The sequence below is a fragment of the Xyrauchen texanus genome, chromosome 44 (assembly GCF_025860055.1).
Source record: "Xyrauchen texanus isolate HMW12.3.18 chromosome 44, RBS_HiC_50CHRs, whole genome shotgun sequence".
Lineage (NCBI taxonomy): Eukaryota > Metazoa > Chordata > Actinopteri > Cypriniformes > Catostomidae > Xyrauchen > Xyrauchen texanus.
Window position 1 is genome coordinate 10,667,298 of NC_068319.1, and position 16,838 is coordinate 10,684,135.

The 16,838-nt window shown below is 33.5% G+C and overlaps 1 protein-coding gene across 1 annotated transcript in view; it reads right to left on the reverse strand.

Moving 5' to 3' along the window:
* LOC127636783 (relaxin receptor 2-like) overlaps positions 1–16,838 on the reverse strand; it is a 56,612-nt gene that overhangs the window by 26,320 nt on the left and 13,454 nt on the right. The window contains exons 5-8 of the mRNA XM_052117513.1: positions 16,169–16,240; positions 8,941–9,012; positions 7,717–7,788; positions 2,989–3,060 (exon numbers count right to left, since the gene is read on the reverse strand). Of these exons, the coding sequence (XP_051973473.1) occupies positions 2,989–3,060; positions 7,717–7,788; positions 8,941–9,012; positions 16,169–16,240 (288 nt within the window). The remainder of the gene's footprint in view (positions 1–2,988; positions 3,061–7,716; positions 7,789–8,940; positions 9,013–16,168; positions 16,241–16,838) is intronic.

The window sequence follows — 16,838 nt, forward strand, 5'->3', positions numbered from 1 at the left end:
AGGGGTGGTTCAGAGTGGCTGGAAACTGTTCCAGAGGTGTACTACAATAATTTCTGCTATTATGGTTATTGCAAAGCTAAGTGAACTGGAGAAAACTTTCCAGCCAAGCGTTTAATTTCATGAGCTCTATTATGACTTAAGATACATATCTTAATATATGAAATGTACTCCTAGGGACTGTTATTTGCATTGGTGCTTAATATCTTGGTTTATCTGTTATTAGTTAGGAGTCCCATAAAGCACCCTGGTTTTCACTGAGGTAGAGGAAAATAAATGCTTAAATTCACTTTAAAATATCTAAAATATAGAAAAATACATTTAAAATATCTAAAATGAGGATGTGTCTTTGTTACATCATTTAATCAGAGCTGCACTGGACAATAAATAAATAAATAAAATAGATAAGAAATGAAAAGTTAAAATGCTACCAAATCAACAACCCACTAATGTCAATTAGCACCTCAAAAGGACAGTTTACCAAAAATGAAAATTCTGTCATCCCAAAAAGTTATGCCTTCTTTTTTTCTGTGAAACACTAATGGAGATGACAAAATGACCATTTACTTTCATTGTAGGGAAAAATTATGTAATCAAATTGAATAGTGACTGAAGCTAACTTTCTGTGGTTGAAAGAAAGTCGATGAGTTATCACTTTAAGCAAAACTCATGAGAGCTCATTTGAACCCAGCACAGATGACGTGTCTTGCAATTCAAAGTAGGGCAAATAAAGGGGGAAAGCAATAGATCAAGAACATTCATAAAATTAAGATATCAAGAGGACGATAATAAAAAAAATGTATAAACATGTTTTAGAGAGAAGAAAGGGAAAAATGAGCAAAAAGTTGCAATGGGAATAAATTCCTCTCATTTTTGTACTCTTTTTGGCACAGCAGTTCTCACAAAGTGAGCTATGGAGCTTAGAGCTAGAGTACATTTCCAGGGACATTAAAGATATTCTCATTAGGGGGCTATGATCATGGTTTTCTTACTAACTGCACAAAAGTGCTTCACAATGTCTTACAGGCAACACGCATGTTAAGGTCAAAACCAGTGGTCCTCAAATTGTGGGGTGCATTCTAAGTGCACAGAAGACAGCTCCATTCTCAAATTTTGTTCACTTTCACACATTCAAATTTAAAGACAATGGGCCTTATTCATGAAACATGAGCAGAACAAATTGTGTAAATAATTTGCAAAGCCAATCTGATGTAAATTCTCAGATGTTTTTGTATTTCCACAACGTTAGTTGGTTCAAACTAAATTTAAATCTGCTCCCACGTGTAAATCGTGCATAAGACATCCAAACGTGTTGTGTTCTATCAGGCAAACTGCCATAACACCATTTTGATAGAAGTGAAATTAAATAAGTAATGAAAAACTAATAAATAAATGAGTTAAATTAACTTTACTCTAGCTTAAACTTATTAAGAAATGTTTCTTTGCTTTCTTTGTTTTCTTATGAGTTTATCATAATTCAGTATAGGCATCGGCAAATCGTGTTCAGTTGATAAAGCATGTTCAATGCTAATGCTGTTAAACCCATAAATAAACACATTGCGGGCAGGTGCGCACACAATACATTGGGGAAAAAATTGAAAAAGCCTGCACACTGTTGTATAGCTTGCAAATCTGTAATATCTTACAAAGTTTCAGTCAAAGATCTTCTTTAAGCATTCAATTAATTTCTATGAAGATTCTTACAACTGCAAGTATATCACTGTTACCATCATGATTTACCTGAGAAGTTTCACAAATTATGCTGGCGATGCGCTGCAAACTGAACCGGCATGAACTGAACATTTTTAACACTCATCTCAAACCATTTTTATTGACTTCTTGAACTGCTTGATTCAAAAAAGAGCCTCAGATGACAGTAAATACATTGCAATGACAGTAATGATGACACTTTCTTTAATATGCTTTAGTGATTGCTATATAAACATTTTACGATGTGAATGTACTTCATTCATAAAATTGATTTAATTTCTGTTCCGCATAGACGTTAACAGTATTTACCAGCAAGTCTATTAATTTACAAATTTACGTAGTGTATAGTGCAAGTGATTATTGGCAACTTTTATGGTGCTTTTATGTGCCTTTGAAATTTAAACGTCACAACCACAATCCACTCATCTCTCATCCTTGTGTTTCACAATTTATTTTTATTTTTTCTGGTTTGGAACAACTTCAGGGTGAGTAAACTACTATTTTAATTTTGGGGTGAGGTATTATTAACTTTGCTCCTACAAGCAGTATTATATTTTTTTATTCCATTTTTTTATATATATATATTTTATAGGTATATAATTAAAATATTATATGTACTATTTAACAGAAAGTATGCAAAAAATATCAACAATGTAAAAGCTTTTTAGATTTTTCTTTCAATTAAGAGTGTAACTTTTCATTATTCTGCAAAACAAATTTCATTATTGATCAGAAAGATTAACATTCAGCTAAAAACAAAATGTAGTTCGTTTTTTTTGTTGTTTTTTTTAAATGACAAAATTTTATGTTTCTTTTTCTGATCAGATTATGGGAGAAAATTTGAGAACCACAGGTCTAACGTGTACTGCTAGCTTCAATTCCAAGATCTGTATCTCACATCTAGTGTGCAGACACAAAACTGGCAATGCTTCAGGCTTTGTGGGCCAAACATGAGTTCTGCACATTTTTGCTTACCGTTACATTGCCTTAGTGCTACCTGTAATTGGTAGGCGATAAGTACAAGGTGCATATTTGACATTTCAAACTGTTGTAGGAAATGTACCATTGCATTGAAATATACAATATATAATAAGAAATTATTGTTTAACCTTAAGTCCTATAAATTGCTAGAAATTCACATTTTCCTGACAGGGTATTGCAGTTTCATATTACACAGACTTCATTAGCAACAAGCACAACATTATATTGCTTGATTACTTCAAATGAAAATCCTTAATTCAGTAAAACCAAAAAATATATTTTTTAAATCAAGATACTTACAGAAATGTCAACAATTTCAACCCGATGAAAGTATCTGGAGAGATGCTTTGAAGTGGATTGTGATCCAAGACTCTGAGGACAAGAATAAACAAAGAGCTCAGATGTACAAAGTACAGGAATACAAGAGTTGGCAGTGCTGGCATTGACCAAATTGAGGTTAGAGAAAAGGTTATTGGAATGATCATGCCAATTTCAATTAATCATCAGAGCATTTTCTACTTTGAAAAACCGTCTGTGTTCAGGACTTGTGTTCTTCTGTTCAAAGATAATTTCTAATTTGATCTTTATTCTCCTGAGACCCGAGCGTGATTTCTGTGTGCATTTTCCATTTCCCTTTTTGCTTTGTAACTAGTAGCACCTAATATACATGCAAACATAAATCAATTAATTAATTAAATACAAATTCTAGAGCAAATAGTTTTCCTGAAAATGTATGGCAACATATGTGGACAGTGAGACTACTTTTAAAACTGCACTATATATGATTTTTTGTTTTTATTACAATTTACAAAATTTTCATTATTGAGTGAGTATAAAACAAATACATGTTCAAAACCATGTCCTTGTCTTACCCGGATTCATTCAAGTAAGCCTACAATAAAGATTTTTATTTTGGGGGAATTTGAGTCATCGGGTCGGATTAGGCGAGAAATCGCACGCATATGTCATTCATCCCTTCGTGTTTACGTCATATCCGTTAGCTGAGAATCAAGGTCCGGCTGTGTCATGAGAAGCAGGAGTCAAGTGCGACAGCTGTTCAGTCAGTCAAGTCATTGTTTCAGGAGTCAGGAAAGCAGCAGAGTAATATCACTCTCCAATTGGATTTAACTATTTTTTTTTTTTTTTTTTACAGTTTGGCGAAGCTGTTTAACTGCTATACTGCTCGGATATGTTTTTCTGGTAGGGTTGTTGAAGCTTATATTGTTTTTCATGCTTAAATGAATCAAACATTACTTATATGTACTGATCACAATGTGTTTATATGTAAAAAAAATTCAGTGAAGTTAAGGTTTACTAATAAATTATTTCATCATTATTAAATCCTCTTTTTGCATTTTTATATTACAGGATTTTATTGTTTGCAGTGCATAGACCTACTATTGTAGCATTACAGTTCATTAGCATTGCCCACTTAGGCTTTAGATTGTAATATAAAAATAGTGTCTTCGATTAAACTAATATCAGCCATTTCACGAGTTTCACTTCTTAATATATGTGTAATACAATACACATTAATATTTGTATTGTATAGTGAATAAAATGCTTTAAAAATTATATTAAAATGTAATTAAGAGTGTTGTTTATCTTCTTCAAGTAAGTAATGTATTGTATATACATTAAGTAAATAACAATAATAATATCAACATGAAAATAGCTCATCATGACTCTGCTCTGCAGGTCATCTCCGGTTCCTCAAACCATGAGATTCAGATTTTTTTTTTTTTTTCCCAATTGTTTATAATGTTTCCAGGAGTGTTGTTATCTGTGACACATTACAGACATTACATCAGAAATTAGCATGATTAATTCAGATTGAAAGTAATGGTCAGCATCCTCCAATCACTGCCAACCATGTTCAAATAAAATTCTACATTATACATTCTGAATCTATGTACTGATTAAAATTGTCCCATGTCTGCCAAACATGTAGAGTGGTCCAAACATCATCTGCAGCCTGAACCTAAACTTTTGGTCAGATATTTAGGAGTGAATGCACCTAGGAAAGCTATAGGATGCTCCCTTGCTCCCTATTTAGTGAATGACTTAACCTCCAGTGTGCTGTCTGTCTGCACTAGATCAGAACAGTCCAAACTACATATAAAGCCTCTGAAAGAAACATTTTCAGCTTTTGGATGAACCCATTGATTCTCAGTGTGATAATGCACAGAAAAGATAGGATTTATAAGGAAACATTTTGCTAAACTACACATTAGTGTACAATGTGTTTAGCAGCATGGCGTTTCGGTATAAATGACTCAAATTTAAAAAATGGCATATCAAATGAAACTAGAGACTATAATCTTTTGACTCAAACACCAACAAAACTACATCTGGTAAGAAACACAATTACACTTTTACATTGAATCCTGTTTGTCTCAAAGATAAACTCTGCTATGATCGGCACCATGTAGTTTTGTCACATGTATCCTTATGTCAAAAAGCCTGGAGTCTTCTGAACTGAGATTAGTCGGATAAATAAATTAAAATCATGTGTTGAAAATGGTGAAGTCAAAATACAAAATCCATGCATGTGTGTGCAGGGTCGCATGAGGTTAGAGCAAGATTTCACCCAAAAATGGAAATTGTGTCATCATTCTCACCCTCATCTAACTCCAAACCCATATGACTTTCTTTCTTCTATGGAGCACAAAATGAGATGTTCAGCAGTGTTCTCGCTACTCTTTTCCACACAATTAAATAAAAAATGGACCGATGTGTCAAGCTCAAAAATGACAAAGAAACATCATAAAAGTGTAATAAAAAGTAGCCCATTCAACTCTTGTGCAATAAAAAAAGGAAAAACTGAGGTTAAAGAAAATAACTTAATATGGGTGTTGATAGGGCTAGTCCATAAACATTCAAATACAGTACACACTGTTTTACTAGTATAGTCACAAGATGTAAATATTCTACAGTGCATGCTGGCATGATTTTTGTGTGATAAAATCATGGATTTTCTGGCTTTACAGCATTTACCAGACTGCAGGGTTATGTCATCATGACAACAAAGTTTTATTACTGGTTCTAATTTCACAAAGATAAGGTTAGTAAGAGATTTTATCACACTTAAATCATGTCAACATGTATAATGTTTAAACATTTTGAAACAGTGTTTACTTTAACATTTATGGACTGGCCCATTCACTTCCATTATACAGTAAGTGCCTTTAGCATGTGAAAATGAGGGGACAGGGACCCTCTAAGAGCTTTGACAATTTGAACACTGGTGGTTAGAATGTCAGGTTCCTTTTAAAAGATACATTCATTGATAGAGTATAATGGAAAAGAATCCAGTGAATCAAATATCTTGGCACATCTTGTGACAGTGCTTGTTCTTGATACAGCCTGAAGCTGCCCAATATGCATGTGTGCTGGCAGGGAAAAGCCCCCCCAAATAATTCCCAGCTGATTTTTGCAAAACCATGTCTTCGCTTATACATAGTTGAGCACTTTTCAGAGGCAAACTTTACTGAATGAGAGCTACCCACAGACCTTTTTCACAGACCACCTCTTTCTGGATGATTATGCCAATTTAAATGAAGCATTAGAGCATTTTCTACCTTGAACAGAAGCATTTTTTAAGTTCTGAACACTCAAATGGTTGCTCAAAGATAATTTATAATTTGATCTTTAAAAGCAATATTTCACCCATAAAATGAAAATTCTGTCATTATTCCAACCCTCATCAAATTCAAAACCTGTATGACTTTCTTTGTTCAATGGAACACAAAAAGTTATATTCAGCAGTGTTCTACTCCTTTCCACACAATTAAAATAAATGTGGACTGATGTGTCAAGCTCCAAAAATGACAAAGAAACAGCATAAAAGCACTATAAAAAGTAGCCCATACAACTCCTGTCCAATAATTCAGGTCTTCTGAAGTTTTATAGCTTGGTTTGAGGAACAGTATGAAATATAAAGGGATAGTTCACCCAAAAATTAAATTCTCTCATTTACTCACTTTTATGCTATTCCAGATGTGTATGACTTACTTTCTTCTGCTGAACTCAAACAAAGATTTTAAGAAGAATAGCTCAGCTCTGTAGGTCCATACAATGCAAGTGAATGGTGACCAGACTTTTGAAGCTCGAAAAATCACATAAAGGCTGCATAAATGTAATCCATATGACTTCAGTAGTTTAATATATGTCTTCTGAAGTAGTGCAATCACTTTGAGTGAGCAAAAGATCAATATATCCATCCTTTATTACTATAAATCTCCACATTCACTTTCAGAATGTGAAAGAATTTGAAAGTGAAAGTGGAGATTTATGGATAAAAAAGACTTAAATATTGATCTGTTTCTCACTCACACCTATCATATCGCTTCTGAAGACATAGATTCTTATGGAATATTTGATGCTGCCTTTATGTTTTTTTGGAGCTTGAAAGGTCTGGTCACCATTCACTTGCATTGTATAGACCTACAGAACTGAAATATTCTTCTAAATATCTTTGTATTCTGCTGAAGAAAATCACACATCTGGGATGGCATGAGGGTGAGTAAATGAGTGAAATTTTATTTTTAGGTGAACTATCCCTTTAAGTCATTGTTTGCTGAAAATATTTCCTTCTGTCTTAGCACTCAATTGACTATTGTTTTTAAATTTAAATCAAAATCTTCAAATTCATCACATCACATTTGATAATGAGACATGCAAAATGTCAAACATGGAGTGATGTATCTTATGCACATCACTCTTAATCAGTGGATAATGACTTTAATTTTGATCTGTTTCTTAAACAAAGCAATGGCTTTAGAAGTTTTGGACTATGACTCATGTGGACTACTTTTATGCTACTATTATGGCACTTTTATGTCCTTTTCAGAACTGAACTCCTTTTGTGATCCACAGAGGAAAAAAGTTATACGTGTCTGGAATGACATGGGGCTTAGTAAATTATGACTTTTTATTTTTGGACAAAACTCTGGTCTGGTCTGCATCCAGTATATGACCTAATTTTCCCTTTTCTTATTAATTGAATGTGTTGTGTTGCATACTTACAGCCACTGTAATTCATGAAGATCTCTAAATATACCGGGTCCCAAATCAGTTATGTCGTTTTTGCTAAGAAACCTGCACAGAAGATGACGTTTAATTAGAGACACAGACTAGACATTTTTAAACAGCTCTGTCTGCAGTCAAGGCTACGCATTATGTTGTCTAGAGGATCGATTTACAGATTTACAGAAAATAATAGATTGAATGAATACGAGCACTGCTTAGTTTCGGCATAACTATTGAGGTTTCATTTGAAATCCTATTAAAATCCAAACAAACATTGAGCGGTACAGAAAAGATAAAAGACTGTAATTCCTTCATAAGTGCTACAGAAAAATTGAAAACACTTCCAATATTCATTAAGCCCTACTAGACTGACTTCCACTCTTTTTCCCAAGATTAGGTTTGTCATTTATCCTGCTGGTTTTGGGACAAAAGAGGTCTCAGAGCAAAGAAAGTAAAGAAGGCAGGAAAAAACAGCTTAATTCAAGATACTTTGCTAGACAGTAAGATGGTTTAGCTGGTATCCTGGCCCAGCCAAGCTGGTGCTCAGCTGATTTAGCTGGTCAACTAGCCTGACCTACTGACAAGTGCAGAAAACCCTTCTGAAACCAGCAAACAAACCATTCTGACCAGATTTGGAGACCAACTAAGACCAGCAAAGTAAGTTTTTATCAGCATTGTAAAAACAAAAATATGCTACCCAAATTAGTCACTGTATTCCTAAAACAATTGCAGCAGAAGAATCATTGAACACACACAGCAAACTCATGCATGGGTGCCGTCGAATGCCTCTGTGTTTAGTATTCCATCTTACACATTCGTCTCCCATACGAGTACAGCTGGAGACATCTGAGCACCTTGCTATTGACAACACACTCTCTCACTGGCCTTTTATGTAGGAGCAGAATAAAATAAAATGATTGAAAATGACATTAAGGCAATATAGAGTAACACCAAAATAGAATCACTATTTCCCTTTTATTATTTTAAAGGGATAGATCACCTAAAAATAAAAACCGGTCATCACTGTTCCAAATCCGTAAGACAAACTTTCTCCTGTGGAACACAAAGGAGATGTATGGCAGGATGAAAGAAGCATACAAAATGAATGGTGACTGAGGCTAACATTTAGAATGATGACAAATATTTTTTTTTTGGGGTGAACTATCCATTTAAAACCATTGCGGATCTGAAGTATAAAGATGAGAAAAGAGAAGGACTTACAGTCTTCCTAGTCTGAATAGTCCACTAAAGGCCTGGGTTGAGACCATTTGAATGACATTGTTTTGAAGAAATCTGTTGCAACAGAAAGAAAGAATTAATAAATGCATAGGCATGCTCCATTGACATTGCTAGGTGCAATATTTCAAAAAATCAAACGTTGCGAGTGGGATTTATTAGGTGATATTAAGCAGAGTTAATATTGCATTGAATTGTGAATATAGTTTTTATTTCTATTTTTATTAAGTTCAGTTTAGTTAAGTTTTAAGTTTTAAGTTTTTCATAGTTCAGTTTTAGTACCTTAGGGCACCCATAGTTAATGCATTAACATATAATTTAAAAATGTTTAACGGCTGTCTATTGTTATAGCAATTTAATAATATACAGTATGCCAAAAGCTAAAATTAAAATGAGTTTTGGACATTTATTTTATTTAGTTGGGAAATCATGAAAATGTATTATAATTTCAGTTTTATGCAATTATGTTTCAGTTAATAAACCGTTTTCATTTAGTTTTCGTTAATGATAACAACACTGGGGAAAGCCAAACACACCTCCCCTATATATTTTATGTGTTATATAAAATGTGGGGTAGATTCCTTCTGAATTGTAATCTAAAATTGAAGTCTGTTTTGTAATGTATTGGATTACATTTTTTTAATTTAATCTGATTGCTTTTGTATTACTTCTGAGCTAATTCTTGTTTATTTGATGTCATGTGCATTAGGGCTGTCAATAAGTAGAGAAACTAAACTCAAAATCTTCCCTTAAATATTTTCAAAATCTGAATAAAATAATAAAAAAAAACATTTAGAAGCTGATTCTTAAACTGATGCTGTTTCCTTAGTCCACAAGAGGGTGCAATAAATACATAAACCATACAGCACCATTAAATCATTGGAAAGAACATTCCTGGCTGTTAAAAAAAAAGGATTTTATTTCCAAAAGTTTTAGTCGGTCCATATTCTTAAATGTTAAGTCAAAAGTAAAATGTGTGTGTGGGGCGCTCCAATAGACAGTTCACATACTGTTACGCTGGCACTAATGCCACAGTACACTTCCCCAGACACAAGCTATAAGAGGGATAAAGGCCGACTGCGGACGGTGGTGCGAGAGAGAGAGAATGTTTACGGCAGCTGACCGTAGTGTGTTGATGTCTTTTTGGTTCAGTTTACCATAAAAATTTAATTTATATTGTCAAGCCGCTTCTCGCCTCCTCCTTTCCATTGAACTGCTTTACACAGAGGTTAGGCTGAAGCAGCTCAGACTATGAGCCCAGGACAGGGGTTGTTCAATCAGATGGAACACAACAGAATGGAACCGAATGCGAGGATCTCGAGACACACATTTCCAAGTTGAACTTCTTTCCTGACAAAGCATTTAAAAACTCAATGCTTAATCTGAGAAACACTTATAAAAGAGCAAGATGCAATGGCTAATGACCTCCACCAACTCTAAGGGGCTGTTCACACTGAACACTTTTGCAACCATTCTTTTATTTCTATGTAAACGCGTGAACTATACGAACATGCATTGAGTAGGATAAGCTTGTACCAGTTTGACAGTGTTGTTTAATGCATTAAAGAAAATGTACTTAGAGAACCAAAATATGGTATTTTCTTGTGTGTTTTACTCACTATTTGTCTGTTCCTAAGTCAAATTAAAAAAGTCACTTAATGTTCTTACTCCAGCAATTTTGGCATTATAAACACCATCCATGTATGGTAACAGATCAGACCAGTCTCAAATGTTGTCGCAAAGGCGCATTCATGTAAAGAAAAGAATGAACGAAAGAATGTATTATTAACTTAACTAAATTATCTGGATGAAATAGTCATAATAGAGAAGTGAAAACAAAAGCATGTGGTGTAACAAATAACATGCAGGTGGTTGAGGCAATGTACTTCATCAATAAAGAAATGGATCTGGGTTTATTTAGGACCTCAACTGTGATCTCCAAAAATGTTCTTGAAGGGAGAAATAACATTTCTCCTGGAGGAGGACACCACCACAAGCCCTTGATGTTTTCGAAGCCCAGAAACACACCTGGCATGCTCCTGTTCTCTGTTGTATATTGGCAGGTTCAGAAACATTAGTGATATAAAAGCTGGACTCTTGCCTGCAAGGTTGGAGGGTAATTTATGTATGCCTGAGGGTTAGAAATGTGTTGGTTTCGTTGCCCCCTAGAGCCAGAAATTTTACTACCAACTGAAGCATGAGGTCCAGTTTCCACAACTGACGAGCCCAAGTGAACGTCAATATTGACAAAAGTTTCAGCAAAATTATGATTTCAAAATATGAAACACCAAGTCTTTTTAGACAGGGCAAAGTCAGGAAAATTGGGCCATTATCAGACAAATCACTCTAAAAACATAAAAAAACTTTACAAAAACATTAACATTAGTTACTGCATTAGGTATCATGAACAAACAATTAACAATATATCGTTTACAGAATTTATTCATCTTTGTTAATGTTAGTTAATAAAACTACAATTGTTCACATTAGTTAATGTTAACTAATGTTGTAAACTAATGCTAACAAATGGAACCTTATTGAAAAGTGTTACCAATTTTGTTTTGCTGTATATGGCATTGCAATAATTTGTGTGAAAAGAAATGTCCATCTGAGAGAAAGAGAGAGAGAAATTGAGTTGCATTTTGAGAAGAACTTTCCCAGATATTTTGAAATAAAGAGTGTTTACTTTAGAATGTAACGTTTAGAACTGAAAACTTCCTCACCGGTCCAAAAATACCATTTGTTTAAACTAAGCTGTTAAAAACAGCTCATCCTGAACTTCTGCAACTTTCAGACCTCAAACAGATTAACACGTTAACAAATGTCAGCTCACATTTACATGTCAATGACACATATTCACATTCAGTAACTTGGCCTGCCCAGTATTAAGTAAAACAAATTAAATAGGATAGACAATATCCTAATATTATTTCAAAAGACTGCACCAAAAGAAGGATACTTTTATACTAGTCTAAATAAAACTATCAGAGCAGCCTTTCAAAGGAAGAGTGCCTGAAGTTTATTTTGAATAATTTCCCTGACACCTAAAATTTGTGAGACATGTTTACATTTACATTTATTCATTAAGCAGATGCTTTTATACACAGCGACTTACAAATGAGGAATGCTAATACAACACATTTTACTGTGGATTATTTGGAGAATCTGATACAATGTAATGCAGGGTTTGCAAAGAAGCTGTTCTTAAAAGATACTTTGGCAAAGCCAATTACAGTCAGTGATATTTCAGTTTTTTCTTTTTAATACATTTGCAGTGATCAAAAATCTGGTTTTTGCTTTGTCATTATGGAGTGTAGATTGATGTGATTTTTTTAAAGAATTGTAGCATAAGGCTGCAAAATAACAAAATGTGAAAAAATGAAGGGGTCTGAATACTTTCTGAATGCAATGTATTCCATGTCTGGATGGAAATGCACTGTATATATATATATATATATATATATATATATATATATATATATATATAATATAACTGTAAATTGGCAGATTATGATAATGTGAGCTGGGATCTTCTTCCATAAGTGCTTAAAATGTACTTGCAAATCAAGCAAAAATGCAATCAAAATCATCCTCTACTGTACTACACATGAGGAATGGCCTGTAAAGAAATGCAAAACTCTAAAGCTCCTACCTACACACATTATCAGCTAACACTTCTATACATAACACTTAAAATACAACACTTAACATTACATTTTATTTTATATTTTTAAGATTTACTATCCGTATTTCTACTGTTTCAACTGCATATTTTCATCCAACTAAATTGTGTAGTTTTTAAATGATGTTCAAATGACTAATTTACAGTATTTAAAAATAATGAACTTTTTAAGAATAAAAAAAAACCGACGTACTTTGGAAAAATGAGTAAAAAAAATCATAGGTTTTAAACAACGCAGTTTGGTAAATCGACTACACTTCATTGGAACTAATTAGACTCATTTAATACTTCAAGGAATATTCTGGGTTCAGTACAAGTTGAGCTCAATCGCCAGCATTTGTGGCATAATGTTGATTACTACAAAAATTATTTCGACACGTCCCTCCTTTTCTTTACAAAAAGAAAACATCTGGGTTACAGCACTTACAATGGAAGTGAATGGGGCCAATTTTTGGAGGGTTTAAAGTCAAAAATGTGACTCTTTTAATTTGATAAAAGCACTTACATTAATTGTTCTGTTAAAACTCATGTATTATTTGAGCTGTAAAGTTGTTTAAATAGTCATTATTTTCCAGTTATATTTATGGTTTTAGGGTTTGTTAACATTACATCGTCACGGCACTAAAGTTCTAAAATTGATTATTGGTTAACTTTACACAAAAAGGGTTAGTAAGCAATTTTATCACACTGAAAAAATTGTTAACACACATATTGTTTATTTCTTGTGTCTATACTTTTAAAATTGTGCGTGGAAATATTCACTTCCATTATAAGTCTCACTGTAACCCAGAAATCTGCTTTTTTTTAATGGAGGAGAAAGTCCAAATTTAGTAATTTAATAGTGAGCTGACCTCTCTGAGAGGTCATACCTTTTTCAATTTAATGATTGTAATTACAAACCAACAGTGCTACAGCACAGTGGTTCAGTGGTTAGCATAATCGCCTCACAACAGAAAGGTTTGAGTCCTAGCTGACCTTAGGACATTCTGTGAGGAGTTTGTGGATGTTGTTTACTATTTATAATGCTTAGATATATTTTCTGTTGAAGCTTATATTGGTTGTCATGCTTTAATGAGTGGAACATTAGATGTTAACCCGTATTCCTGAGTAAATGAAACAATCTGTTTTACCCAGACATATGGCAGATAATGGAAGTAAAATGGGTTGCAAGGAACATTTCACTTTGACACTTAGTTACATTCCCCAACAGAAAGGCAAAACAGTCAGAACCATTGTTTAGCGCACATGCATTAAGCCCTGCTGGCAACACAGGCTTAGCTATCAATCTTTTTCCCCCCTCTTCTTTCCATCATTTATTGATGTCTCTCTGCGTATCCCTATTAAATATAATGGCAAGGGCCAAAAAAAGCTTAGAGATGTAAAGATAAAAAGTCCTAAACTGCTATGAAAGCTGCAAAGACAGGACGACTGCCATTCAATTTGGCCCAACTCAGTGTATCGGCAGTAATCCCAACAGACATTCCACAGACAGTCCCAATAGTCCTAACTGTCCTTTATTTGGAACTGTAGCTTTAGGGATATTTTATCCTCATCACCACATGTCATCACTCAAAATCATCATCACTCAAAAATAATGTTTATGACAGAGTATCAAGTTTGAGTTATACCCAGTGTTAAAAAATCTGCTAAATTGTTTAAATAAGTTTATTCAGCTGCTAATTATTTCACACACACTATGATTTTTTGTCCTATACATACAGTATATTGTCTTTTCTATACTCTATGAATCATAGTTTTCCAGTATTATGTGAAAAAAGCAGATGTTCTTGACAAAGTCACACACACACACACACACACACACACACACACACACACACACACACACACACACACACACACACACACACACACACACACAGTGAAACACACATTCAAAGGAGCATGACTTCGTGTTTGAGATCTTTTCCATGTGAGGATGTGAGATCCAGGGAAAAAGATATGTAATCATCAAAAATAATGAAACAAATGATCCTGAAAAGATACATTGATCTCAGATAATTGCTTATCTCGGCCAGGAGATTTGGTCTCTTTAGATTATATTGTATCATTAATTTGTTAATTTGTTGTAGATTTTATTTTACATGATTTTATTGAGGAGACTGCATTTAAAAAAGGTTTAAATGTACTCTGTGGCAGGATGGAGGGCAGGTCCGGGTCGCGTTTCTGCACACTCGGCCCCTAATCAGACTAGTTAGCCCTCGAGAGGGATAAAGGCCGACCGAAGTCGGCAGTTTGACAGAGAGAGAGATTTACGGACAGCTGTCCGACACCTGTGTGTGTGTATATGTCTTTTTGGTTCAGTTTTATATTAAACTATTATTTATATCGTCAAGCCGGTTCTCACCTCCTCCTTTCCCTTTAACCCCTTTACACACTCAAAAATATAATATTTATTATCGTTACCTTTTCTTAAGTAGATATCACATATTACTTTTTACAATGCAAGTTTCTTGTGCATTTCATTAGTGCAAATTTTACATATGTTTTTTTTATAATTGTTAATTGAAATTAAAAAAAATATTTTCATCTTGAAATATTTATCTAAAGTAATTTCTCTAGCGTTATTATTTGCCTACCAGTAGATAGAAGCTAAATTGATTGAATTGAAAGAATTGAGTGCAATAGTTTACAACTAATGCAATGAAGTCGTCAGAAAGCTTAAATCACAAATGTTATTTGAAATGGAAAGCGAATAATTTTTGCATGCATTAAGTGTCATAGATTTAATTTTATATGATTTGATTAAGGAATATTGTGAATATATGTGAATATTGTACATTGTTGCCATGTTCACGTTATGATCTTGTTCGGCAGTTCCTAAAATCACCCTCAGAGAACAGGGATTACTGTCGTAAACTAAAGTTCTCAGGGATGAGATATTTCGGTTTATCAGAAACTGGAAATTGCACAGCATCCATAAATTTACGTGTCACTGGGAACTGGGAAAACATGAGGAGTGGAAAGCCACGGCAAATAAACTTCAAGTGAAGTCTTTCAGCAATAGAAATGGTCCAACAATCGTATTAATTTATAGTGAAATTATGTTTCACTATAAATTAGGAATGCTTGTTTTTTTCCCATAACATTTTAAAAAAAAAATTCTTATGAACACTTTACAATAAGGTTTTAAATGTTAACGTTAATGCAGAAGTAAATAAGAACAATACTTAAAGTTCTTTTATACCGACTAATACATTTTTCACATTTCAATTTGTATAAATTAACATTAGCTAATGTATAATGAACGAACATTAATAATAAACACCAGTAGACTCATAAATTAACAACCTAGATTAATAAGTGCTGTAAAACAATATTTGTACAGTAGTTCATGATACCAAATGCTTAAACTAATGTTAAAAAGGCACATTAATGTTAAGTGAAAAAAGAAAAACAGAAATATTTTTATAATTTGTTCTTGACTGATTATATGATCATCTTTTACATCCATAACTGATTTAGTGCCAATTTATGTCAGTCCACTTCCACACTCGAAGGACTGATACTCACAATCTCTGCAGTTGTGAATATTTAGAGAAGATGTAATCATCCAACTTCCTGATCTTATTGTTCTTCAGAGACCTGAAGAAATATAAACAGCACAGCATTACTCTCAGAGCTATAACAAGGCAAGTTCACCCAAAAACTAAAACTCTATCATCTTTTACTCACTCTCATGTCTGTAAGATTTTTACTTAAGTGGAATAAAAAGCAAGATATTTAGCAGAATCTGCAGGCTGCTCTTTCACATACAACAAGTGGACTAAGTCTTCTAAAGTCATATGGTTGTTATATGGTAGTGAGGAACACACCAAAGTTTAAATATGAGGTGTATAATTTCTGCATTATTAGTTGTACCAAACAGCAATGCAAACAGATAGTCCCACCCCTAGCTCACACTATTGTTTGAGCCAATGTTGCTATACTGGGTTGGTCGCGATGCTCAAACAACAGAGTATTTATTTACTGTACACTTTTTAAGTTAATCAACATGTGAATGGCTTACTTTTAGTTGTCTCTACAAACTAAGCTGAGATAGGGGAAAGTATAAAAAAGTGTCCCATGTCACCTTAAGTAATTTTTTGCAGAAAATATCTCCTTTGGTGTTTTGGTATTCCATGAAATAAAAAAAAGATTTTGAATTGAATTATCCTTTCAAGGATTCTTGTCATTCAAGAAT